This window comes from Rosa chinensis, chromosome 7 (genome assembly GCF_002994745.2).
Source record: "Rosa chinensis cultivar Old Blush chromosome 7, RchiOBHm-V2, whole genome shotgun sequence".
Lineage (NCBI taxonomy): Eukaryota > Viridiplantae > Streptophyta > Magnoliopsida > Rosales > Rosaceae > Rosa > Rosa chinensis.
In genome coordinates, this window is record NC_037094.1 from 15,732,586 (window position 1) to 15,758,531 (window position 25,946).

Sequence of the window (25,946 nt, forward strand, 5' to 3'; positions counted from 1 at the left end):
ATTGTACCTGGTGGAATCAGGTGGCGCCTTACTGTTGGTTTTCCGGCTCAAGAACACTTATCGAAATGGGTTTAGGGTTTTTGATGTGCCACTTAGTACTGGCAATTGGTTGGACGCGAAGGAGGTAGAGAACTTGGGGAATCGAGCCTTGTTTTTGAGTTTGAGCAATTCTTCATTCTCTATCGAGGTCTCAGACTACTCTGGGTGTAAGGCCAATTGCATATACTTTGCACGTCATCTTGGTTCTGAATGCACTCCGACCTGTACAGATCTGGGTATTTTTGGTATGAAAGATGGAGAGGTCGAACCATTCACACCGAAATCCTGTCGCGTTCAACAACCATATGTATGGACTCAGCGGACTTTTTGAGTAAGATGTGATTCATGATTGCTATGTCCTCAGAAACTTTTCTTGTGCTCTTTCTTTGTTAGAAACATTTTTTTTCAGTTGAATCAGAAAATTATGTACCATTATTCTTCTTTGTTTGGGTTAGAATATAATGATGTTTAAACATCTTTGATCTAACTAACATGCAGAATATATGCAGCATGAATATGACTACAGTCTACAGCGGAATTAGGTTTCTTTTTAAAATATTGCAACAATCCAAGCAGATTTTCAAGATTTGAAACTGGATATATAGTACTGAGCTTCTGTACCACATAGGCACATAAGATCATTGTTAATCAGCCACACAAGGAATATAACAAGTTTCTTCAGTTAGGAGAACTGATAGGTACTGTGCTTAATCAAACATTAACAAGTCTTGGGAGACACAAAGCAAGCTTTTTATTTTTTCCTTTCTATACACAAAGGGCAAGCATATGCATACTGCTTAACTGTGCTGTGACCCGGTTGAAGCTTTCATATTTCAGCATTCATGAGACTCCCAACAGCGTCTTTATGCCATGCTGCACAAAAAGTACGATATCAAAAGGTTATGTTGCACAGACACCAGAGAACTCTACTCATGATCGATCAACCACACCAAACAGCACAGGCAACACAACAAAACTAAAATAAAAAACCAGACATATGGTTTTACCTCGAGGCTAAGGGCAGCAGTTGTAGGGTAATAGCGATCAGCAACCTTCCCATCTCTGTCAACTAGAAACTTGGTAAAGTTCCACTGAATATCATCTTTAAAGAAACCCCATTTGCCTAACTTCAAGAACTTGTACAGTGGAGCAGAGTTATCACCATTTACTTCAATCTAACACAAGAACAAACGAGGGTCAAATTACAAACCACATTTCACATTATACAATGACCATGAAGCTATTAGATTCTAGTTGAAATAACCATAGAGGAACAGCAGGTATAAACTTTCTCAAGTTGCAAAAGTTCAACACGAATTACAAGTAATTGGTCATTTAGTACTTACTTCTACTAGTCCAGTTGATTTGACCTAAGACTTATAAACAGAGCTATCCTCTAAATGAAGGAAACGAGTTTTGCATGCTCATAGATGGAAATGCCATTCCACATTATTTACAGAAACAATAATGAGCTCGTGGTTGCAAAACCTTATGACTGACAGAAAATTGTAACAGGTGTGAGCAACGGGAGAGTTAATGCTACATCATTTTCAGTATCTACCTTGTCAAATATCGGAAATTCTGATTTGAAACGAGTGCAGACAAACTCTTCAATCTCTTCATTACTTCCCGGTTCCTGTGCACCAAACTGATTGCAAGGAAAAGCTAGTATCTCGAATCCTGTATCAACCACAGTGAATCACACAAAAGGGAAAAATTATGAAAAAGGTGGATTCAGAGCTTTTGAACTAGATATAATACATTTGAAAAAGAAATTTCTGATTTACACTAGGAGGATTCTTGTTTCTCTAATAAAGTTGGACCATTCCATATGCAAAACGGTGAAAATCTATAAGAAAATTAAACAAGCAGAAGATTTGCACATTCTAGAGAGAGGAAGTCAATGGAATCAAGAAATGTAACCCACATGTTAAAAATAAAAAACTCGATGGTGTCAGCTCAAGAATACAGTTCCTAAACTGGTTAACATATTACAGTCTCCAATGGTTCTCAAAATGATAGGCATGAAAGAACAATAGTAGTTCAAAATTCAAACCTTGATCTTTATACTTTTCATATAGTTGATTCAGCTCCGCGTAGTTTGAGTTTGTCAGTCCACTGCAGTAAATCAGAGGAAAAGAAATGAAAAGACAATAGCTTTTCTATTTCTTACAAAGAAGAAAAAAATTGAGAAGCTACAGATACGAAGATACCATTTGGAAGCAACATTGACAATGAGCAGAACTTTTCCCTTGTAAACGCTAAGATCCACATCATTCCCCTTAGCATCCTGCACTAACATTCAAATTAATATCTACCCCAAGAACATTAATTTCTCGACTCAACCCAACTTCCCACATAGTTTCAACACAAACCAAACATTCTCACATTCCCAATCGCGATTCTCCATATGTTTCAAATTTCAGGAACTCAGTGGATCAAAAACAGTTGCCTATCCCTCTAAGTAATTGTTGAACATTAGGTAAACACTAAGAAGGGACATCTTCCTGAATTGAGGGGGTGCTTTTAGAGATTATACTTCAACAGTTGTCACCCCTGAACCCACCAAAGATGGTTAAGTTAGGGACGATCAGTCCAATATAGTGCTCTAAACCTTTCAATAATAATGCTTCTTTCTTGACAATCAACTAGACTAGACTAAAGAAGATCATATCTCAAACATGTTAAAAAAGGAAGCACCTATCATTCAAAGTTTTCTTCTAAATTTTGACATGGTCAACACAATCACATACGGTCAAAACTACCCAGAGCTATTAATATCTAAATTTTGAAGAACACTTCAAGACACAAGTAGAAAGACGCAGCAGAAAAGCATAAACTAGTTGAACATCGGCTTACCTTGACAGTGAAGTCGTAGATCGTCTTTGGGGCCTCAGTGGTCGCCATCCTATTTTCTGGGTTGAACTCCTAAGTGACAGAAGCAGCAACCTATTTGTAAGCAGCTGGGAGCCTGGGAAGACAAGTGAAATCTTCCCAAACATTCAATTATTAATGACAGTTTTGCCCCTTAGGATGAAGGAAAAAAAGATTAAATTTATATAAAAATAAGAAAAGAAAAAATAAGTTACCTCTAAACTTAAAAAGTATGATTTTTTTTTTATGGAAACAAAAATAGAGAAATTCATTGTACCAATTTTTCACTTTAATTTTCATTAAAATATGTGTCATTTTGAATTTCTTTGCAAAATTTTCTTTTTATCATTTTATTAATTTCTAAAACAAAGTTTTTTGTTTTAAATGTTTTAATTTATTTTGATTTTTCTTAATTTATTACATATTTTTAATTTTAAATATATACAACCAAACAATGAAAATTATAATTACTTCAATTTCCATCAAAATAAGTGTCTTTTCGAATTTCCTTACAAAAGTTTCTTTTTATTACTTTATTAGTTTCTAAAACAAGGTTTTTTTAAGTATTTTTTTTTGTTTTGAATTTTCTTAATTTATTACATATTTCAAATTTTGAATCAAATAACAGATTTCAAAATTTTTCAAAAATCTATAATTGTCTCATAATTTAATTTGCTGGAGTGTGCTATAGTAGGTTACATTTTGTCCTTGAAGACGATGGGTTTGGTTCCAAGTTCCTTGGGGCCTCGTTTGAACATAGTATGTCAGTATCATTTGATTTAGTGGCATGAATATCTCATTTGTAAGTGAGAGGTTATAAGTTTGACTCACAAAAGACTAATTATTGATATAATAAAAAGCTTGTGTAATAGACCGTAGTGTATAGAACAATTTTCAAAGAATTTTACTACTTATCCCATTTCACAAATTTAATTGCAAGACAGAACTTTCCTAAAGAGAGGGCACTGCAACGCTCGTGCGAATTCTTTAACTAAATTTTATGCAAGAATTGATATGCTAGTGCTTGATTAAGTCAATTTTGAACCAAGTTACACGTCATTTGCAAAAATAAAACCCCTCAAATCGGTGCAACGCTATTTCTTGTCGAGTTTAGGGTATAATTGAGGTCTGATCAGTTTTCAGTAGGGTGAGATAGTTAGATAAGTACTCTACCATTCACGCAAAGGGAACGAGAGTGACTGCGATGGTGGTTGGTGAGGATGACACCACTTTGGGTCGTGATGAAGCCACATTTACCCGTCACCATGGCTTAACAATGACATTGGTGAGGGCTCAGACTTCTGTCTCTGAAGCTTATGGCATTGGGGAACAGGACTGAGGATGGATGAACATTCTATGTTCTGATGCTTCATTTCATTTGTAGCACTTTCCTGTGCTAAAGTATCGTCAGTTATGATCGTGGTAAGATTTAGTCTCAAAGAATGCTGCCTTGCTATATTAGGACCGATTCAATGAACTAAGAAGGTGGTGCAATTTCAGAGTCTGAATTTCGACTAAATCAAACCATACATTACAAATGGTTTTGCTCAGTTTGATATGACATACACAGATACAACCATAACATGTCTCGGAATCACACTAAAACTCAAAAGCAACCCTTCTTTCCACTAACTGGTACACAAATAGCAAGCATAAATCCTGATGAAGCCTACAGATCTTTGCAATCATGAGACTCCCAACAGCTTCTTTATGTCACACTGCAAAACAAGTTTGGTATATAAAAGCGAGTGATATTCATCCATAGGTATATCTATTGATTATCAAAACAAGAAACAACAGCAGCATAACATAATCAAAATCAAGAATCAGACATCTAAGTTTTTACCTCAAGGCTAAGGGCGGCAGTTGTAGGGTAATAGCGGTGAGCAACTATCCCATCCTTGTCAACTAGAAACTTCGAAAAGTTCCATTGAATGTCATCTCCAAAGACTCCCCGTTTGCCTGACTTCAAGAACTTGTACAATGGAGCAGCATTATCACCATTTACATCAATCTAACACAAGAACACAAGATGGTGAAATCACAAATTGGTTATAACATGATGAAAAAACTACATCAAAGCTATCACATGTAGTTCAAATTGCCAGAGGAAAGAACACATGTAAACTTCTAATTTGCATTACTGTTAATAACTGGTCAGTTAGCACAACTACTCACTACAATATATACCATATTTGAAATCCTTGAAACCGAAATCTGTAAAAAGAGAGATCCTCAACAGGTCGAAATGAGTAGATTAAGTTTGTAACGGCCAAGCACATAGATGGTAATGCACTGCTTCATCATTTGACAAAGACTACAGAGGAGCTTATGGTTGAAACACCTTGTGTCTGGCCTAAAAGTCGAATAGGAGTGAGCTGTGGGAAAGTGAATGCAACATAATTTTCAGGATTTACCTTGTCAAATATTGGAAATTCTGATTTGAAACGAGTGCAGACAAAGTCTTCAATCTCTTTATTACTTCCTGGTTCCTCTTCACCAAACTGATTGCAAGGAAACGCCAGTATCTCCAAGCCTGCACCAACCAGTATAGCATACATAAAAGGCAAACAACGAAAAAAGTAAACTTCAATGAACTTTTGTACTAGTCTTATATGTATGATCTGAAGAAGGATTTCTGTCTTAAAATTACACACACAGTCAGAGTTCTTGCTTTTCTGATACAAGTTAAGATTGCCACAGAGAGATATATGCAAAGCAGTCAAATTTCTAATAGTAATACTTGTTCAACCTTGGTCTTTATACTGTTGATATAGTTGATTCAGCTCCGTGTAATTCGAGTTGGTCAGTCCACTACAACAAATCAGCAGAAAAAGAAAAACAGCAGTGAACAATAGAACAAAGATTCAGCAAGTGCGAGAAAAAAAAATATGAAGTGAATACCATTTGGAAGCAACATTGACAATCAGTAGAACTTTCCCCTTGTACACACTAAGATCCACATAATTTCCCTTGGCATCCTGCATTAACATACAAACTTAACAACTCAACCATCAAAGGGACTGCAAAATCAATATACAAAGAACACTTCTCAACTCAGTTTAGTTTTCAACACACACTTAACACAAATCACAATTCCACTTTCATTCCCATTGATCATGGAGTTTTTTTACTCCCTCATCCTTACAATTATGCTTTAATCTTGGCAAACCAACCAGACGAAAAGGAAAACTCTCAAACATGGGAATACTCCAACGAGGGTTTAGAAAAAGCAATCAAATTTCTTCAACGATTTACTATTGAGTGTTGACAGAGAAAAAGAGCATATTAAACACAATCACAAGTCATCAGAAATACCATCTAGTTACTAATTATTTACATTTTCGATGAACATTTACAGACCCACCTAGAAATTACAGCAGAAACTGATTTGAATATGAAGCTTTACCTTGACAGTGAGGTCATAAATTGTTTTGGGGGTCTCAGTAGCTTGGGTTGCCATGATGTTACTTTCTGCTGTGAACAGGGGAGGACGAGAAAAGTGAAACTGGGGAGGCAGAGAGAAGACGTTGTTTGACTTTCCAATTACGTGTAAACAAATGTTAATTACGCTCATGTCCAGGTCGAGAAGCCTATGTGCCAAACGGCCCAGACCAATCCAATCGACCTTCAATTTATTAACTTAATTATATTTTGCTGATTTTTTTTGTTTTCAAATAGGGTTAATTACGTGTGTGTGTGTGTATAAATATATATATATATATATATATATATATATAAGTGCATATTTGAATGTTTTTTTAGCTATAAGGTCACAAACGATTTGTTTTCCTCATAAAGTCACTAGATTAAAAAAATTTGTTAAATTTTGGATATAAAAAACCAATATATTTACATAAATGACACTAGAGTAAAAAGTCAACAATCATCTTCTCTCTCTTCTTCGGTGAGGTCTCCGACCAACTCTCACGGTCGACCTCTGACCAACCTCCGGCAACCACAAAAGCTACTGTCACTAACATTAAAAGCTACTCTGGTGAGATTTTCGGCAACCTCCGGTAAGGTAGCAAAAGATACTGTCATCAGCAACAAAAGCTACTGACAACTTCCAGCGAGGTAACAAAAGCTATTATCAGTAGCAACTAAAGCTATTGTTATAAAAAAAGTTACTGTTACAAAAAAAAAAAAATCTTTTCTCCCCAAAATCAAAATCTACTATCTCCACCAACAAAAGCTATTGTCATCAACACCAAAAGCTACTCTAACCAACAACAAATGCTACTCTCCAAACATTAAAAAGCTACTTTCACTAACACAAAAAGATACTCTCACTAACACCAAAAGTAGGCCTCATCATATGGCCCTTGGGCCCAAAGCCCGCTCGGCCCATAGGGCCAAAGCCCAGCCCGGCCCTTCCATTAGGGCGGGTCGGCCCGACCCTTTTTAAAATAGGGTAGGGTATGGGTCATACAAATGAAACCCGGCCCTACCCTACGGCCCGCCCCGATTGAGCCCTTTAGGGCTAGGCCCGGCCCGACCCTAAGAACCCGGCCCTAAAATTTAAAATTATATTTTTGTTATTTTCTATTATATGTGTATGAAACTATAGAAGTATAGATAAACTTGTATTGAATCTGTCATATTCTATGCCATCTATGGGTCTTTTAAGTTGATGTCCGGCTGAGGCCCAAAGATATGAAGCCCAAGTGCCTAACCATTAAGTCCAACTCGAGGAAAACCTAGAATCCCTAGATAATACTTCGATCAGTTCGATCTCTGAAGACTCGTTTCCGCCTCTCTCTCACTCTCTCACTCTCTCACAGACTCAAAAGTCAAAACCCTATCTTCCTTCAGACGCCCAACCTACACACCTCCGCCCTCCGCCTCCTGTAAAATCACCACCACAACCTCCTGTAAAATCACCACCACAGCCTCCAATTCCGAATGAGTCAATCAGAGTCATCAGACGGTCGGGGAGGGCTTGGCCGGCTCCGTCTCGATCGGGGACTTCTCTGTCTCGATCTGCGACTTCTCGATCTGCGACGTGTGGTGGACTTCTCCGTCTCGATCTGCGACATGTAGTGGACGGCTCCATCTTCTATCAGCGAGTGCTTGGTCGTCGATGTCTCGATCTGTGTGGGAGAGTTAACAGCTGCGTGCCTGCGTCCTCGGTCTACACAGTCGGAACCCTTCGCCGTCTCGATCTGCAAGGCGTGGTGGACGACTCCGTCCTTTGTCGGCGAGGTCTTGATCTGAGAGGAGAGTGGACGGCTGGTCAACACAGCCAATACTTCGGGTTTGGATCTCTCTGCCTTTCTCTCTTAGCCTCACAGCCAACACTTAGCCTCCGCCTTCAGTCTGAACCCTTCGCCGACATCGCTTCTTAGATACATGGTAAGATCTGAAATTAGAATGGATCTCTCTTACTGTTTTTACATAGTTACAGTTGAAATTAGAATTATTGATTGATGTTTGTGGGTTTTTGGTTTTCTGGTTGGGTTGAGAGAGAGAAGGAAGAAGCTGATTCTCAACTTTCATGAAGATGCGGCAATGGTAACTGTGTATGACACTATGACTAATCTGGTGAGTGTTGTTGGATGTGTAGTGACAGTGGGTTTGTTTATATAGACTATAGAGACTTTAGATCGTTGTTCACAGATTCCCAAAATTTTAAGTTACCGTTAAAAACAGTAATATGTCCGTAGCAATTTTCTTTCTCCAAAATTTTAAGTTACCGTTAAAAACAGTAATATGTCTAGCCTTTATAACTATAAGTAGTGGAGTAGTGTACATTCTTTCTTTCTTCCAGACATAAACACATATTTAGCATTCAGTTCTGAACTACTTGTAAGAGTTTCCATTATTTTCAAAAACATATTTTTCCCTTGATTACAATTCAGTATCAGCATCTTTACAGAATTTCTCTTCTGTGTGTTATAACAGTGGAAGACCTGGGAGCAGTAACAGACTTGCAAGGAGAAGGAGATATGTTCTGTTTAGTGAGCAGTGGCTCTTGTATTTTGATACATATGACGTCAAGTAAACTCTGAACCTTTGTCCTAGTAGTTTAGTGTATGTTCTTGTTGTATTGTTGGTGGTGCACTGTGTTTTGTTAGATTAATTCTCCCGAGTGTGATGGAGGAAATGTCTGACTCAGTAACTAGTCCCATGGTTGCTGCTTCCATAGGCCCAAACCCAACACCTCAGTCTGAAACAGCCTTACAAACTCCTTCAAAACCTCCTTTGCCTAAAAAACAAACAGAAAAAAAAGATTCTGTTTGGAGTTTTTATGAAAAGGTTGAAATAGATGATGATAATGTTGCTGTGCAATATGCTAAATGTAGTGTTTGCGCTCAGTTATTGGTACGTGGAGGAAAGAATGGAACTAGCCATTTACGTAGGCATTGGGAGGGTCATATAAGCAGTCAATCGCTTGATATTAGGACTCAAATGCAATTAGGTTCAGATTCTAGTGGGAATGTATTAAACTGGTCTTATAATAAAGATTGTGCTAGAAAGGAAGTTGTCGATTATGTCATTAGGGCAGAACAACTGTTTACATTTGTAGACAAACATGATTTTAAGGGAATGATTCAAAGAGGTTTTACACCTCAGTTTGTGGGATTATCAGCTTCTACTTGCAAAAGAGATGTGATGAATCTCTTTGTTGCAGGAAGAAATGAATTGCTCAAAACTTTTGAAACTTTTGAAGGGAAAATTTGTTTAACTTCTGATTGCTGGTCATCGCGTCAAAAGATGGGATATATGTCTTTAACTGCTCATTTTATTGATAAAAAATGGAATTTGAATAAAAGAATCATTACTTTTAAAATGATAGAGTTCCCACACACCGGTGAGTCACTTGCTAGTCACATATATGAGGAGCTGATTTCTTGGCGCATTCATAGGAAAATATTCTCAATATCTTTAGATAATGCGACAAATAATGACGTTGTTGTTGAAATATTGCCTGATTTTCTCATGCTTAATTCTGTGTTTAAAAAGTTGTTTCATGTGCGTTGTAGTGCTCATATTTTGAATTTGATTGTTCAAGATGGTCTGCAGTTATTATCTCCATCAGTTGAAAAAATCACAAATATAGTTCGTAGCATGAATAGCTCAATTAAGAGGCATGAGTTGTGGGTTAATTGTTGTCAAGATTTGAATATGCCAAAGAGGAATATCGATAATGATGTTCCTCATAGGTGGAATTCCACCTATGATTTGCTGCAAGTAGCTGAAAGGTATAAATTTGTTTTGAATCGATATGTTCAAAAACTAAACCAATCTAATCGCCATTCCACTTTAGCACTTCCCACTGAAGAAGATTGGTTAGTTGCTTCAATTGTGTGTCGCGTTATAAAATTTTTTGATTCTTCAACAAAAACCTTGTGTGGTGTGTATTATCCGACATCATGTCGTGTTATTCCTTGCTTAGTAAGTATCAATGCAGCTTTTAATAAATATGCTAAATATTCTGCAATTGCTGCTGCTTTGGTGGCCATGAAGTCTAAATTTGCTAAGTATTGGAAACGATTTCCTACCGTATTTTGTCTTGTTGCTGCTTTGGATCCTAGATATAAGTTTTTTGCAATTAGCCAATGGATGAAAAGTATGGGTGTTGAAGATTGGGAAATTGAAAGTTCTATCTCTAGTATAAAGCATCAATTGTTTGAATTGCACGAAGTGTATAAGGATAATATAGTGCTTGCAGTTCCAACTTCTAGTATAAGCTCTAATTTACCTGCATCTTCTGCTGATACTATTGTTTTACCTAATGATGAAGATGAGGACTTTGCTGAAGAGGTCTTAAAAAAAGCTAAAACAGCAACTTGTACTTCCACCTCTTCTAGTTCTGATTTACAATATTATATTGATATGCCTACACTTGAAGTTGCTGATGGATTTGAATTTAATCTTTTAGGTTGGTGGAGATCTCATGAAGAAGTCTATCCAGTGCTTTCTTTGATAGCTCGTGACCTGCTATCGATTCCAGCTTCAACAGTAGCATCTGAGGCAGCTTTTAGTGCCGGTGGAAGGGTTGTATCGGAGAAGAGAGCAAGTCTGAAGCCGGACACAATTCAAGCATTGATTTGCTTGAAAGATTGGAAGTTGGCAGAAGCAAGGCAGCAAGACAAAGAGCAAGATGAGATCCGAGCTGAAGAGGAGCAAAATGCAAAACTAGCAAGACCGGAATGGATGATTGCACTTGAACGTGCTAATTCAAACACGGAAGGCGTCGAGTCAATTGGAGATTGAGGAAGAGGTATGTGACTGTTTTTTGGATCTGGTGTGTTTTTTTTTTTTTTTTTTTTTTTGATGTGGTATGTTTTGTTTGTGTTAAAATGCTTTTGGTTTGAAAGGTGTGACTGCTGCAAAATAAACATGAAATTGTACATTGTCAGGTAATCTTGTTATGATGTTATCTTGTGTGTTAATTGTTATCAAACTATCCAGTTGGGTTGAAGTCTATATATATATATGTTGCCGAACTAAAGTCAGATATTTATTTAGTTGTATTTGTATTATGTTGCTGAAATGAAATATATGTCCAGTAGCTAAATTATCTATTTGGTTTTGTGCAGGTTCTTTGCTTGGTTGCCATGAATATGGATATCAGTAAGAGATGAAGGAAAGTTTGCTAGTGTTAAATCAAGACATCCTTCAGTTTTTGTATCAAAGATAACAACTTTTTGTGAATTGATGAAGACTTGATCAGTTCATCATTTTTTGTATCAAACACTGCTTCACTTTTTGTACCCTCAGTGGCTGTGCAATTTTAATTTCAATTAGAGGACTTGATCACTGAGAATGTGAGTATATGTTGTAACTATTTTTAATCAACTCAACCACTCAGTTTCTGAAATCTCAAGTATTTAGTTTCATTTTTAGTTTTTTATCTTTTACAGAAATTTGGTTTGATGTGAGTTAAACAAAAGCCCGACCCGACCCGACCCTATTCAGAAATGGTGGCCCGGCCCGGCCCTTTCGGCCCTTGTGGAATGGGCCTTAAGGGCGGGTAAGGGCCTACATTTTGAAGCCTCGGCCCGGCCCTAAGCCCTAAAATTTAGGGTAGGGCTGGCTGGCCCTAGCCCGGCCCATGATAAGGCCTAACCAAAAGTTACTGTCACCAACAAAAGCTACTATTACGAACACTAGCGAGCTACTCTTACACTAAAGAACTACTCCAGTAACAGAAGATACTCCGACCATCAACAAAAGCTACTATCACAAACACAAAAAACTACTATCATCAGCAAGAAAAACTACTATCACTAATACTAACTGATACAATCACGAGCAAGAAAAACTACCTATACAAAAGCCGCTATAAAACATCAAAACATTCTGATTTCAACCAAATACAATTGCAATTAGGCACAAACTCAGCCAAATCGTCTGAAACCAAGAACAAACCAGTCTATTAGGGAAAAGAAAATCTTCGCAATCAAAACAGATCAAATCAAGGACATGTTGGTCCCAATTATTCCAAAAAAAAAAAAAAAACTCCTCCCTCTGGCCTCTAGCGCTCAGCAGCATTTGACCACTAGAATTCCAGATTTTAGCCGGATCTGCCAAGCAGTTTAAGAAGAAAAGCTCCGACTCCGGCATGCTTCGATTTTCTCATCATATAATCGCATACCAGTTCAGTTCCATTCGAAGAAAGTCGAATCAAAAGCACCTATTCAATTCAAATTCCATCAGATCCAGATCCAAATTAGAATCTCTGAATTCATTTAAAACCCTATGCAAGAAGCCAAGAAGACGAACCTCATTTTCTTCTCTAAGATTGAGAGTGCCGACGAAGGTGTGCGATTGCTATGGTGTCTCCTCGCCGGAGGATAGAAAATTTCGAATTCTGACCTGCAGTGATGAATTTTAGCCGGTGACATATATTGATCGAACGACGAGGTCAGATATGCTTTGAATAGGCATCGAGATCAGAGAAAACGCTCGAGAAAGAGGGGGAGGTGGTGAAACAATGCCGTCTCGTTTCGCTCTGATCTGTAACAAGGCTTCTCTTCATCGAGATCGTTCTGCTAGCGATGAGCAATCATCTGTTGCCGCCGAGGGAGAGCTTCTCACGTCGGAGATGTTCTTCTTCGATGACTCCATGGATGATAGCCACAGAGAGAAGCGAACGAGCTCATCGGAGAGTGAGAAGGTTGAATCGTCGGCAAGAGAGAGAAAAGATAGAACGATTGATCTATTTTTTTTTTTAAGAGAATGGATTGAATAGGATATCAGGTTGGTTTTGACGTCTTGTTAAATGGAAGGGTAAATTTGTCAGAGGTAAAATAATTTGAAGGTGAAAGGGTCTTAAGAAGACAAAAAGAGTTGTGTGGCCTTGTGGCTAATTACAGTTTCAAAATGACACTTGTGTGTAATTTTCCAAAAAAAGGAAATAACCAAAGCCTATCTGATCAAAATGAAGAGTTCACATAGCTAAAAAAGAAAGGAATGATTCCAGGTATCCTTGATGTGTCCAATAGTTGTGACGACATATGAGTTATTTTTTTTAACATGTCATGGCGATTTGTGTACGTAGAAGAAATTAATTTCTTTACTTTGTTCATGAACATGGACAAAATTTCTAATAGAATTTTATTACAGTAGTTAGGAAAACTAGGAAAATAATTAGGGAATATGTTTTTATTTCCATTCCACTCTTAGGGGGGATGTGTACATCTATACTATTATTAAGAGAATATGGTTTGTTAGCTAAAATAAAATTTTTGACAGAAATGACTTTAGAAGATTAAAAAACTTTGAGAATTAATTAAATCACAAGGACAATTATGACATTTACAAAATATATTTTTATTATAGAAAAAAACAAAAAAAAATCCCACAGCCCATTTACAAAATATACAAAAGACAATTTTCTTTTGTATTTCTGAAAAAAATAAAATAAAAAATACTTGCACATGCAAAACATGTGTGGAGAATGACTAGTGTTAATTAATTAATCATCAGTAGCCATTTTAGTTTCCAAATGTTTAATTATAGTCGTGTGGTTTGAAAGCTAGCTAGTCAGTTTTTATCCAAAACTTAATTTTGTCAAAATTCTCTTATAATAAAGGGTGTAAATTGTCTTTTCAAACTCCAAATACGTTGACTTTCTCTTTCCTACTTCTGAGGCCTTGTTTGGTTCGCAGAAAGAAATCTTTTTCCTTTACTTTTCCTATGAATTTTGTTCTTCGCTGTTTGGAAATACTTAGGAAGTTGTCTAGAAAGTTGGTAGGAAATATGTAATTAATGTAATAAAATAATAAGAAGTAAGTAATTAATGCAGGGCAATAGTGAGAAAAAATGAATCCCTTGGGGGTATGAGAGGACTTACTTTCCCCCACTTTTTCCCTTCATCTGGAAACTTGTTCCTATCCTTGTGCTTACCAAGCAAAAGAAAGGAAATAGTTTCTTTTTCCAACCTCTCAAACCCGCAAGCTAAACGAGACCTTACAATTTAGAATATGGTTCTTAAGCTAAACGACTATGCTTAATGTAAATCCATTTGACTTGACTTCTAAGTTCTTGGTTGCAAAATTGGAAAAGAGAATCAGAACAAAAGCTAGGAGGATTACGATATTAAAAATTGGAATTTGTTCTACTTGATATTAAAAAATAGAAGTTTACGTGTCATATTGTTGCATGAGCGAATAAAATATGAGTATTGTTTAAGTAAATCCAAATTGTGTCTGGCCCAAACTCTAGGTTACTTGACCTAGTGGTAATATGGTTTAATTAGAAGAATCTAGAGATTATATTTCCTTGTATGATTCAGACTCTATGCTTTGTAATATTCTATATAAAGAGGCTCCTATTATCAATGAGAATACACAAAAAATTTCTCTCAATTTCTGATTCCCTAGAACACGTTATCAGCACGAGACCCTAACCCTAAAACACATTATCAGCACGAGATGTGTTTTTTTACTCTCTCATCCTTACAATTATGCTTTCAAAGCACCTCAATCAATGAAGTTTGAGCAAAGAAATGTGTGTTCTCGATGTGGAGTGTCTGATCATTGGGCACACATTTGTATAGCTCGTGAAGAACTAGTCACCGCCTACAAAGCATATTGTGAAGCAAGAGAAGCTCACTATGTGGACAAGAAGATCAAGAAGATGATCTAAAGTGAAGGGTTGAAGACTACAAATCTGGCTGGGATCAATAGATCGCCAATTCTGTTTAAGTCTTTATTTTTCCAAGAGAGGTAATAGGCAATTGCCATATATTTTTGTAGTAAATACCAATGCTTTAGTTTCTCTTCAAAGTAGGCTTACCCAAAGTAAGTCTGATGTCTAGGAAGGTTATGAGATTAGTGGTACTTAAGCGAGCCTTGCTCCACCGTCATCTTTCTACTCACCTGGTCACATTTATTTTGGAATTACCGAAAGAAGTTAGACGACTACCATTGTTTTGCATTTGCTAGCATTTTGGATTAGATTTTCTTTGGTCAAAGAGACAATGATGTAACTCTGTTGGCTTATGAATAAAATTTTGAGTTCTTCTCATGATGACTCAATTTTGATTCTGAGCATATTACTTTTGTGACTACGATGGTTGGGTCATCAATATTAATTCAAAGACATGGAATAGCCTAAGTTCCACCTGCCAAATGACACCTTGATTATTGTCGCAAAAACTCTCTACTCTCCTAGGGCAAATCGCACCTATGAATTGCCAACGGATTCCATGCGAAAACGCATGTAGAGAACGGAAATGAGTTCATTTGCAATACCTCTAATGATTGCGAACAAACGCGCATCTTAGAAAAGTTTATGTGTCTCTCTAGTGACCTTTATGTCAGTATTCGAGTTATTAAATCTAATAAAGTTATGAGAGAAGATCTCTTAGATTTGGACACACATTGGCTTTGTCATGACAAGATAGGTCATCCTAGTCATGATATGATGATCCATCTACTAAAGACTTCACATGGACATCTTTTCTTTCGAGCGAAATAAAGCATGAATCAAAAGTTGATCTCTGGACTAAGTGTGACTGACACTGCTGCCTAAGGCACTGCCTCCATCCACCACCAGCCTAGTGCTTGCACAGTCCCTATCCATGACACCATGGATAGCGTCTATTATGGTGATGTTGAAATCACCAACTTGCTTCAAATAGCGTTTCAAACGCTCAGGTCTAACAAAAAATTCTCATTGGTTGCTTTTTAAGCCTCCTGCTCGTTTTACAAAGCCTGTGCCTTAGGGAAATTAGGATTGAGACATTCCTATGCAAAGGATATAAAAATACTCATTCTATTCTTACATAGAATCCGTAGGGATTCTGTGGACTATTTCAACCAACTTTGGGGCGTTTAAATATCTCATGAAGTTGGTTGACACGCAAACACGCTGGTCACGTGTTTTGCCATTGTTCATATGTAATAGCTGCTTATTCTACGCTCCTAGCACATACCATATAACAACGGGCTCACTCCCTGGATCATCATATTCCGTCAATTGGACTTGACGATGCTAGAGAGTTTACATCGAAGACTTTCGATGGTTATTTCATTGGGACTAACGTTGGACATCATATTCCCATGAAACACATCCAAATGGTCTCGCGGAAATGATTACGATGGTAGCTCAGACATTGGTAATGCTCACCAATTTCCTTATATCCGCTTAGGGTGATGCAATCTCGCATGCAGCTACGCTAATTCTTCTACGATCTACCGCCACTCAATCTACCTCTGCGTTACAGCTAGTGACTGGGTGCTAGTATCGTACTTATGCACATTTGAGTGAGCCCTTTATGTGCCAATTGCGCTGCCACAATGCACTACGACAGGTCCTTATAGACGAATGGGCAACTACGTTGGACTTGAGACTCCAACAATCGCCTGCCACTTAATGCTCTTGCATGGCGATCTCCTTACCTCTAGATTTGCTTATATCACTTTGATGAGACAGTCTTCCTGTCGTTAGGGGGGGGATAAGAACATGGATATTCAGCAGGAACAACAAGAATTGTCTTAACTTGTCCCTACTATGTCTCATCTCGATCCCTGTTAAAGTGACGAGATCACACAAATATGCTGCAAACATGCCTGCAAGGAAGTACGTCCCCACGAGAGGATGTAGCGCCACCCTACACGGAGGTAGGCATGGAGCCAACGCCAAAGAGAGTGGTACTCTGACATTACAGGCCATGGCCCCAGCTAGGATGCGTGGGAGGCCCATGGGTTCCAAGGACACTTTGGCACATTCCAATCCTTTGATCATCAATACTCAAAATCCATCTCATGAGAATCTTCCGGGTTAGGGTTATCGTTGGGGGACGCCTCAACGTCAGAACCTATTCCTGAGAATATAGAGCTCTATGAAAATTACACTAGTGTACATGAGACGGGGGATAGAAACTCCATCATAATTGATGATGTAGTCGCGCATGAGTTTGTTGATTCTGATGATATCGAACCACGCTTCGTTGATGAATGAATGCCAACGTAGAGAGATTTGGCCTAAATGGAAAGATGTGATCTAGGTTAAGATGGATTCTCTAACAAAGAGGAAGGTTTTTGAGCCAGTGATGCCAACATCTCCTAACACATAAAACCTATTGACTAATGGGTCTTCGTTAGAAAGCGTGATGAGAAAAAGATATGGCAATCTCGCCTTATGGCACAAGGCTTCTCACAAAACTCCTTGGAATCGACTACGATGAGACATATTCTATCGTAATAGATGTCATTGCACTTCACTACCCTATCAGTTTGGTAGTTTCCGAATAACTGAACATGCAGCTTACAAATGTGGTCACTACATATCTCTATAGAGATCTAGATACAGAATATACATGAAGGTTCATGGTGAACTTCATATACCCAAGTCAAGTGGCTCTAGACCACGGAGCGCGTTTACAATAAGATTGAAACTCTTACTAAAGTGACTACTTGATTGGGAAGGGATATGCCCAAGCGTTTCTATAACAAGTTTCGGATTCCATCGCGGTTCATGTTGGACATGATCTTCATTAGAAGTCCTTAAAAAGTTAATGGAAACCGCTGAACACTTCAAATATGAGTTTGAGATGAAGGATTTTGGGAGAACACGATTATGTCTCGGTTTGGAACTTGAGCATCGTGTCGATAGATGCTTAGGCATTTTGACAAGGTCAATCTTTCAAGCACCCCCATGATCGTTCGTAGTCTTGATCCGGAAAATGATCCTCTTTGTCGAAAGGATGATGATGAAGATGTGCTAGAGGCTGAAGTGCCTTACTTAGTACAATAGGCCCATTATTGTACTTAGCTAAATGCACAAGACCGAACATCTCATTTGCAGTGAACTTGTTATCTAAGGTATAGCTCTGCGCCAACGCGACACCATTTGATTAGTGTAAAAGATATCTTTCGGTACTTGATATGTACGATTGATATAGGTTCGTTCTATCCCTACAGAGAGATGATGGATTCAGACCCATCACACACCAGGAACGCCGCCAACACTGGCCTGCGTCCACTATCCCCATCTCAAAACGACATAAGTGTTTTGGAAGGTTTTGCTGATGTTGGGTATCACTCTGACCCATACAAAGGTCTTTTCCAAACTGGTTAAGTGTTCACCATGGGAAAAGATCGTGATATCTTGGAGGTCTACAGAACAGACCTTAGTCTCTATATCTTCGAATAATGTAGAGATTCTTACTCTTCACGAAGTGGTTTGTGAATATATATATGGATTGGATCCATAATTACGCATGTTCGAACAATTGTGGTTTGAAGTCTACCACAGATGAGCCTACGAGCATTTAGGATAATGCTGCTTGTTTTGAACAAATGAAGCAAAGGCTACATCAAAAGTGACAACACCAAGTATAATCAGCAATAACAAACTCTCCTTAAGATCAAAGTGAACTAGGTTCGATCTGAGGACAGTATGGCAGACTTGCTCACTAAGTTATTGCCTAAATTCCACTTTCGAGAAACATGTTGGTAGCATCGTTTGCGGAAGTTATCCGCACTCCAATGACCGTAGTCATCAGGAGGAGATGCAGACATTAGGGGGACGTGTCTACATGTATGGTCTCGAAACGTGAAGGGTGTGTTGTGCTCTTTTTCCCCTTCGACCGAGGTTATTTTTGTCCCACTGGGTTTTTGTTACTCGGCAAGGTTTTTAATGAGGCAACGAGAGGAGCACCACGTTTGGGGGAGTGTTTAAGTAAATCCAAATTGTGTCTGGCCCAAACTCTAGGTTACTTGACCTAGTGGTAATAGGGTTTAATTAGAAGAATCTATAGATTATCTTTTCTTGTATGATTCAGACTCTATACCTTGTAATCCTCTATATAAAGAGGCACTTATTATCAATGTGAATACACAACAATTTTCTCTCAATTTCTTATTCCCTAAAACAAGTATGAAATAAAAGATTATTATTGCAAGTAAAGATTTATCAGATCAATCGACTACTCAATAAGAGTTAAATTCTCACCTTCTTTATTTTCTTTTTCTCTTTCTTTTTTAAAAAGATGATCAAAAGATTTCACTCCTACGCCCATGGTGACTCGAACCCATGACTTAGTCATTAGGTAGTGGGTGCTCTAACTACTAAGCTAACACCACTTCGTCCAATTCTCACATTCTTTATGAATCACATGCACAATTATTGCATATCGAATTTCATTTCAGTAAATCAAAACCTAACTCTAAAAAGAATATCAGCTTGTTTTTTTTTTCTTTTCGTTCTTTTGTTTTTGAGTAATGAATTTTCATTTAAATCCTAAAAAGGTTGTAGTATTAAGAACAGAGTAAAGATAAAAAAATTTAGGCAATATACAAACCAGAGGAACATATGACAAATGACTATCTTTGGAACTTACTCTCCTCCTCAGAAGGAGTAGGCAAGCTACAAAATTCTGAATTTTCACCAAATAAGATGGATGATGAAACACCTACACTTTAAACGTTCATGCAAGCAAATTGGCCGCAGCATTTGCACTTCTTCTCACAATAGACTCCACCTTCACTTTTTTAACTCCAGCTAAAACGATAAAAAAAAAAAATCCTAAGCTTCACAGCTAAATTCTGGTTCTGCTTAGGACAACTCAAAAACAGCAATTCAGCTTGTCTAGAAGAGTAAGTACCAGAAAAGAAAAAGAGGAATATGACATCACTAACGGTGGTAACATGCCCACCTAAACCAAAACCAAGGTGGTTTTCAAATCCTTATTATCCCCTTGCCCTAAAACCTGCAATATCATTTAGGAAAGATAGATAAGATCAAACTGCCTTTCTCGAACAAACAGTCCGCCGGAAAATCCAAAGACATGAAAGAGACCCCAGTTCCACCACCTCTTCCAAACTCTAATCAGAACCTAAACGACCTACCGCAGGAAGTCCTCGTCTATATCTTGTCCTTCCTCCCCACAATAGAGGCGATCCAGACCTCTCTCATTTCCAGGAAATGGCGAAACCTCTGGTTCTTTCTCACCTCTTTCAACTTCTCCTTCGAAACCTGCTTTCCTTACTTCGATAATCCTCTTCCTTTTTATACTCGCCGGATGACTCGACCCTTCGCCAACTTTGTGGATCGCGCTCTCACCACTCGCCCCGCCGATCCTGCCGTCCATTCCTTCCGTCTATCATTCATCTACGACTCCGATTACGAAGTTCGTGTCGAGTCTTGGATACGCACCGCCGTGACGCACCTCCAAGCCCGTGAGCTGCACCTCGACTTCTATATCGACTATGACTATGACTTCTCTGTTTACAAGTATGAATTCTTCTTCTCAGAGCTGAGAAATGGCTGCGTACAAGTATTGAAACTCACCAGTTGTAATATTACACTGCCGGACGACATGGATCTTGGCTTGCTGAGATCCATGTTTCTCGATCAGGTTAATCTAGAAGACGAGGAGGTGCGGAAATTGTTTTCGGGGTGTCCAAATCTCGAGCACTTTGAGCTCCGAAACTGTCTGGGGGTGAAGGGTTTGTTTATACGTAGCACCAAGCTTAAGAAGCTTGCTCTTGGATTTGTTCCTAATCTAGCTGCATTCAGCTGGAACACTACAGAGATCGAGATTGATTGCCCTAACCTTCTTTCATTAAGTTTCACTGAATGCGACTTTAACCAGTTTGTGCTTAAAAAAGCGGCTGCACTAGTCGAGCTTTCTATTCATCTTTCAGTGCTTGAGTCTGAGGACTATCATTTATGGAGGAGGACTGTGCGGCTACTCCTGCAAGCACCTAATGTTAAGAAGCTTAAGGTGCCAAATTTGTGGATTATGGTAAACTTTCTCCATTGTTCATTGTTATAACATTTCGGTTTTTGGTTAGCTAGCTACATGCGAAACTAGTGCATTAATTCTGAGAAATGGATGTGATTGGTATTCGTTTTTGTTGGGATTCAAATTTGCTCACCACCAATATTTTGGTGGTGATATCACCACTCAATACAAAACTGTCACGTGTTATAAAATATAATTATAGTTTATCATGATGTTTTATTAAAAAATTATATTTTAAGTATTCAATTAATTCTATATTACGTAGCAAGTTTTAATTGGGTGGTGATATCACCACAAAATAAAAGTGGTGAGCAAATTTGAATCTTTTTTGTCGGGTGTGGGACTAGGAAGTTAGTGGGAATATAGGTTCGCTTAGAAGAGTAATGGCCTTCTTTCTTTCTTTCTTTCTCTCAGCCTAGATGGAGGCGTTCTGTTTCAGAGGTTTTGTTGGTTTTTCAATTTATATATACTAGCTCCTTAACATGTGCTCCGCACTTGTCAATTGACATTTATTTTTTAAAAATTAAAAAAGTTATAGCAATCGTCCTTGATTTTGGGGAAGTTTCTCTTTTTTTCATGGGAGGTATTGCAATTTTTTCAAATACAATATAGTCTATTGAGTATCTTATCTTCATATAAAAATAATTTGTTTATTAATATTTATATTATGTGAGGGCTATGGTGCTTCAAAAATTTAACCATTTAACAATTTCCTCAAGAATTAACTTAATTATATAAGATATGGTTTTTTTTTTTTGAAGCTAGGGTCAATATGTATAGTTTAAACTGCATAAGTTTTTCAACTTTTTTATATTGAGCTTGAGCAATATATCGAACAATGTTGAAGCATGAAGTTCATCTGTTCATGTAGACATGTAGTTTTTTTTTGTTTTTTTGACAAGTAAAAGAGATTTCATTAATTCCAAAAGGAAAACGGCACATACAATAAATCCCTATATACTTGCACAGTTGCACCCTAAATCTCTATATACAACAAAGTAACAAACATGTAGTATATGTAAACATTTCCTTTGTTTATATATTATTTTTCTTTTCCAAATTGCAAAAGTTATAGAATATTTTCAAATGTAGTTTTCCACTACGTCCATACATGAGAAGCCATCTTATAAAATTAAGTACTTTTTCCTGATCCAAGAAAGTTGACATAAGACCTAGCGTGCTCTGCTAGGGTTTGGTAGAGACTCGTCCTTTCTACTATACCTGGTCATCATCTGATTGCTGCTTTGAAGTCAGTCCGACTAGCTTTCGTTCTTGCCACCTCCGTCTGGGTAGTGCTCTCTGTCGTTGGGGAGGCTCTGGGGGTGGAGTTTGTTCGATCTGAAGGTGTGATTGGAGTCTCAGATTTCATTTGGGAGAGGGAGATGGCTGGCTGTGTGCGGGTCGGAGATATGGCGGTAGTGTCGGTGACGCCAGGATTTCTATCGTTGAAGGCTCGACTGGGTGGGATTGGATTGGGCGTACCCGATCCTTGGATGATCCGATCTTCGGTGGTGGCGGCTCTTGAAGGTTGCATGGGATTTGATTTTGACGATCGTGGTGGAGTGACGGTTCACTTTCCCCTACTGGAGTTGGAATCGATTTTGCTTTACTCTAGAGTGGACGGTAATGGCAACTTGAGCGCTAGTTATACCAGGTGTGGTGGCCTCAATGGCACCTATGGTGGATTTGGTTGCGACAATAATGGTTTTCTGACGGCGGCAGCGGCGAGGGGCATTTATCAGGTGGCTGTTGGTTGGCAAATTCTTCACGCTCCAAAGGTTCATGGTTTGGGATCCTTTGGGCTAGGATTGTTGGTGGACTGGGTTGTCTCTTTGGCAACGAACCATGGTGGCGGCTACGTCTTGCTTTGCTATGGTGGATACTGTGGAGCTATTTCGTCCAATTGGGCTAGATGGGCCTGGTATGGGTTGGAGGGTCTGTTGCAAGGCTGGATATGGATGGGTTGGGCCTGCTTTTGGAGTGGCTGGGCCTCTTGGGCATTGAACTGATCAATGGTCCTCAGCTTTGGGTTCACTGTTCTAAGGCTTTAAGTGGCCTGGATTACCCTTTTGCTTTGGGGTTGGATGGATTGGGTCTCTATGGCCCATAGTACTGCTTAATTTTTGTTTGGGTCGCAAAAACTAGTGCCTTAGTTGAAATCATTTTTGTCTGCTTCGAGTAGGTTTTTGTTAGAATAATAGTGCGTAGATTTCCTAAAAGGTGGGTGTACTAGGGGTATGCTGGGTTCCCATGCTTTAGGATAGGATGTTAGAATGCTCTAAGGAACGATTCTTTCTGTCGACCCCATAGGGGTGTTTCGTTTTTGTACTGCTTAATGAATCTAATGAATGGGCTGACCTCTTTTGATAAAAAAAATCTTATAAAATTAAGTACTTTTTCTTTTATCAAATATAAATATTGCATTATCATTTCCTTTCTACTAAAATATCAATCTCTTTTTTTTAGTTTGGACAAAAAAATCAGTCTCTTTGATATTTTTGAATTTATAAATCCTTCTGACATGTTGAACGTCTTACGCAGTTATTATATAATTTATCTAACAATTACTATTTTTCAATGTACATTTAGTTTGGTTGGATAAACATTAGTTTAAACAATTCTTGAACCAAACTAAACTGATTTCAAATTGGTTTTGGTTTTGTAATAACCGAGGACATAAAAGGTTGATCCAAACCAAACCTTTTTGTTTGGTTTGAGAGGCTCTTTGCAAAGCTGTATTGGTATATTATGAAATTAAAGAGTCAGTGAGTCGTGATATGATATGTTGGTTAATTAGCTAGCATAACTGATACTGTGAAAATCATATGTTCAAATCTCATTGGCATCATGGATGAGTGGAGTGGGGTAGGGAAAAGAAACAAAAAAACTTAAAGATGGAGTATTGGGGTAACTAAATTTCGGTCAAGGTTGTAACCCCAAATGATCACTAAGCTTTATAGTAGAGATGTAGCTATACCTCTGTGTTTGTCTTCTTCATACATAGGTGGTTTAACCCTTTTATTCACTTTGCTTGTTAATTAATGTGGCCATGTGGGAGGTGAAAGAGAGATGGTCGAAGGCAGTGGGGTGGGTTAGATAAAAAATCCGCTCCTAATTTGTGCAAACTTTTCACACTTGATCTCTCAGGAAACAGTGGTTAATTGCGGTTAACTGGTTAAGTAATGAAAAGTCAAATGCTTGTTTCTGGACTCTGATATGTTTCTCACCAACTTGATTTGTAGACATTAGGCCTTTGAATGGACCCTTGTTTGCCATAACCTCTTTCTCTATTCTACCTGCGCTCGATAACTGGTTTTTGAATAACTTTATATCTAATATGACTTCACCTTTTTACTGCAACCAGCTGGCTCCCTAATTGTTTCTAGATGATTGCATTATGTTATCAAGTTATCACCTCTTCTTGAATTACATAGTTGCTTTGCTGCAAATGTTCTCAGCTTCTGACATCAAGGGATCTCTTCCCTACAAGTTTTAAGCTCCAGAGTCTCAACCATTTAGAGCTAGGGACGGGTTATAGTCAAAAGGATCTGCTTGGTATGGTTGCACTGCTTGGACATTGTCCCAATCTCAAGACAATGGTTCTTTATCACCTTCGCACGAGGAATGAAGATGTGAGTACTCTCGATAGCTTAATCTATCATTTTTTTAATTTCTTCTGCTGTTATGGATAAACTGCAAATCTAAACTTTGATCTTCCACTTTGTAGGAGAAGCTACCAGAAGGAGTCTTATGTAAACTAGTTGAGTTCACAATGCCAAGGATCAAGCTACTTAAGATGAGAGGGTATTTTAGAACACAAGATGTCTTCAAGTTTGTGACTATGTTGAGAAGGCAAGGAGTAGTGGCGGAGAAGATTGTAGTTGATTCTCCTCAAATGTGATGAAAATCATATCCCAGAGAACTCGTATCCTTCTGTATTCATAAAGATATAGGTCACATGGAAGTAGTTTAAAGACTGAGCTTTATATTCCTCCCGTATTTCTGTTTCTGTTTTCTTTTCCGATCTTTTTAGACAATGGGAATTTCTGTTTTGTTCATGTTTTTTTTTTTTTTTTAAACTAGCAAGGATTAGGCGATATTAGCTCATCTGAAGCAGTCTGAAAAGGGGAGACTAGCACCCACACAACACCGAAGGGACCCCAACAACCGGGAGCCCACCGCCCGTCCCTTGCCAGGAATTTATTAAAATGAACAAAGATACAAACATGGGAGGGGGACTAGACCAAAACCTCCCTGGATGGATAGACAGACCCCACGCAGTACAAAATAAGAACATAACAATTAAGAAACCAAGACCTAATAGTGTAACAGAACAAATAAATAAGAACAAGCCTGCACTAAGAGAAGCGAAAAGTAACTCTAGAAGCCAAGTCTCTAGCATACTCTAAGAGAAAGGATGTAGGGAGTTTCCTCCACCAAACTGCCCCCATATTCAAAGCACCATAGCGAGCAAATTTATCTGCCAATGCATTTCCTTCTCTGAATATATGCGATATCCGAAAGGTAAAATGGCTAATCTTGTATAAACAGTTCATCCAAGGGATACGCCATCTCTAAGGAATCAGATCAGGTTTATTGAAGTAACGCACCACCAAAGCAGAATCAGTTTCCAACCAAACATGAGTCCAACGTCTAACCATTGCCACCTCAACTGCTTCAATAATTGCTAGAACCTCAGCATCAATAGCACTTGGGACAGCAGCATTATAAGAAAATCCTCCCAGGAAGAGACCATCTGAATCCCTAAATACTCCGCCAAAGCCAGCTCTAGCAGGATCTGAAAAAAACCCATCCGTGTTCGCCT

General features: G+C 38.2%; 3 protein-coding genes across 3 annotated transcripts; 1 reads left to right on the forward strand and 2 right to left on the reverse strand.

Annotated features, from left to right (window-relative positions):
* Positions 1 to 582: 582 nt before the first annotated feature.
* On the reverse strand, positions 583 to 3,034 carry LOC112179933 (probable phospholipid hydroperoxide glutathione peroxidase). The gene is made up of 6 exons (XM_024318424.2): positions 2,899 to 3,034; positions 2,253 to 2,329; positions 2,096 to 2,157; positions 1,601 to 1,719; positions 1,047 to 1,214; positions 583 to 912 (listed from the first exon to the last, which is right to left on the reverse strand). Exons 1-6 carry the CDS (start codon positions 2,944 to 2,946, stop codon positions 880 to 882), a joined length of 507 nt encoding a protein of 168 aa, XP_024174192.1. The 5' UTR covers positions 2,947 to 3,034; the 3' UTR covers positions 583 to 879.
* A 1,365-nt stretch (positions 3,035 to 4,399) lies between these two features.
* Positions 4,400 to 6,482, reverse strand: LOC112179932 (probable phospholipid hydroperoxide glutathione peroxidase). Its single transcript, XM_024318423.2, has 6 exons — positions 6,323 to 6,482; positions 5,818 to 5,894; positions 5,666 to 5,727; positions 5,331 to 5,449; positions 4,760 to 4,927; positions 4,400 to 4,631 (listed from the first exon to the last, which is right to left on the reverse strand). Exons 1-6 carry the CDS (start codon positions 6,374 to 6,376, stop codon positions 4,599 to 4,601), a joined length of 513 nt encoding a protein of 170 aa, XP_024174191.1. The 5' UTR covers positions 6,377 to 6,482; the 3' UTR covers positions 4,400 to 4,598.
* Positions 6,483 to 12,856: 6,374 nt separating this feature from the next.
* Positions 12,857 to 25,033, forward strand: LOC121050611 (F-box/LRR-repeat protein At4g14103-like). The gene is made up of 4 exons (XM_040511345.1): positions 12,857 to 13,039; positions 20,141 to 21,121; positions 24,580 to 24,753; positions 24,849 to 25,033. Exons 1-4 carry the CDS (start codon positions 12,857 to 12,859, stop codon positions 25,020 to 25,022), a joined length of 1,512 nt encoding a protein of 503 aa, XP_040367279.1. The 3' UTR covers positions 25,023 to 25,033.
* Positions 25,034 to 25,946: the final 913 nt, after the last annotated feature.

What these genes read in the sequence shown, in the direction of transcription:
- LOC112179932 (XM_024318423.2), bottom strand. Translation starts at nt 6,376, where the DNA reads ATGGCAACCCAAGCTACTGAGACCCCCAAAACAATTTATGACCTCACT. An exon ending in AATTTCCAATATTTGACAAG is followed by an intron (nt 4,928 to 5,330) that starts GTAAATCCTGAA and finishes TTCTTGTGTTAG; the next exon opens with ATTGATGTAAATGGTGATAA. An exon ending in CTGCCGCCCTTAGCCTTGAG is followed by an intron (nt 4,632 to 4,759) that starts GTAAAAACTTAG and finishes CTTGTTTTGCAG; the next exon opens with TGTGACATAAAGAAGCTGTT.
- LOC112179933 (XM_024318424.2), bottom strand. Translation starts at nt 2,946, where the DNA reads ATGGCGACCACTGAGGCCCCAAAGACGATCTACGACTTCACTGTCAAG. An exon ending in GTCAATGTTGCTTCCAAATG is followed by an intron (nt 2,158 to 2,252) that starts GTATCTTCGTAT and finishes GATTTACTGCAG; the next exon opens with TGGACTGACAAACTCAAACT. An exon ending in CTGCTGCCCTTAGCCTCGAG is followed by an intron (nt 913 to 1,046) that starts GTAAAACCATAT and finishes CTTTTTGTGCAG; the next exon opens with CATGGCATAAAGACGCTGTT.
- LOC121050611 (XM_040511345.1), top strand. Translation starts at nt 12,857, where the DNA reads ATGCCGTCTCGTTTCGCTCTGATCTGTAACAAGGCTTCTCTTCATCGA. An exon ending in GCTCATCGGAGAGTGAGAAG is followed by an intron (nt 13,040 to 20,140) that starts GTTGAATCGTCG and finishes TCGAACAAACAG; the next exon opens with TCCGCCGGAAAATCCAAAGA. An exon ending in TGCCAAATTTGTGGATTATG is followed by an intron (nt 21,122 to 24,579) that starts GTAAACTTTCTC and finishes AAATGTTCTCAG; the next exon opens with CTTCTGACATCAAGGGATCT.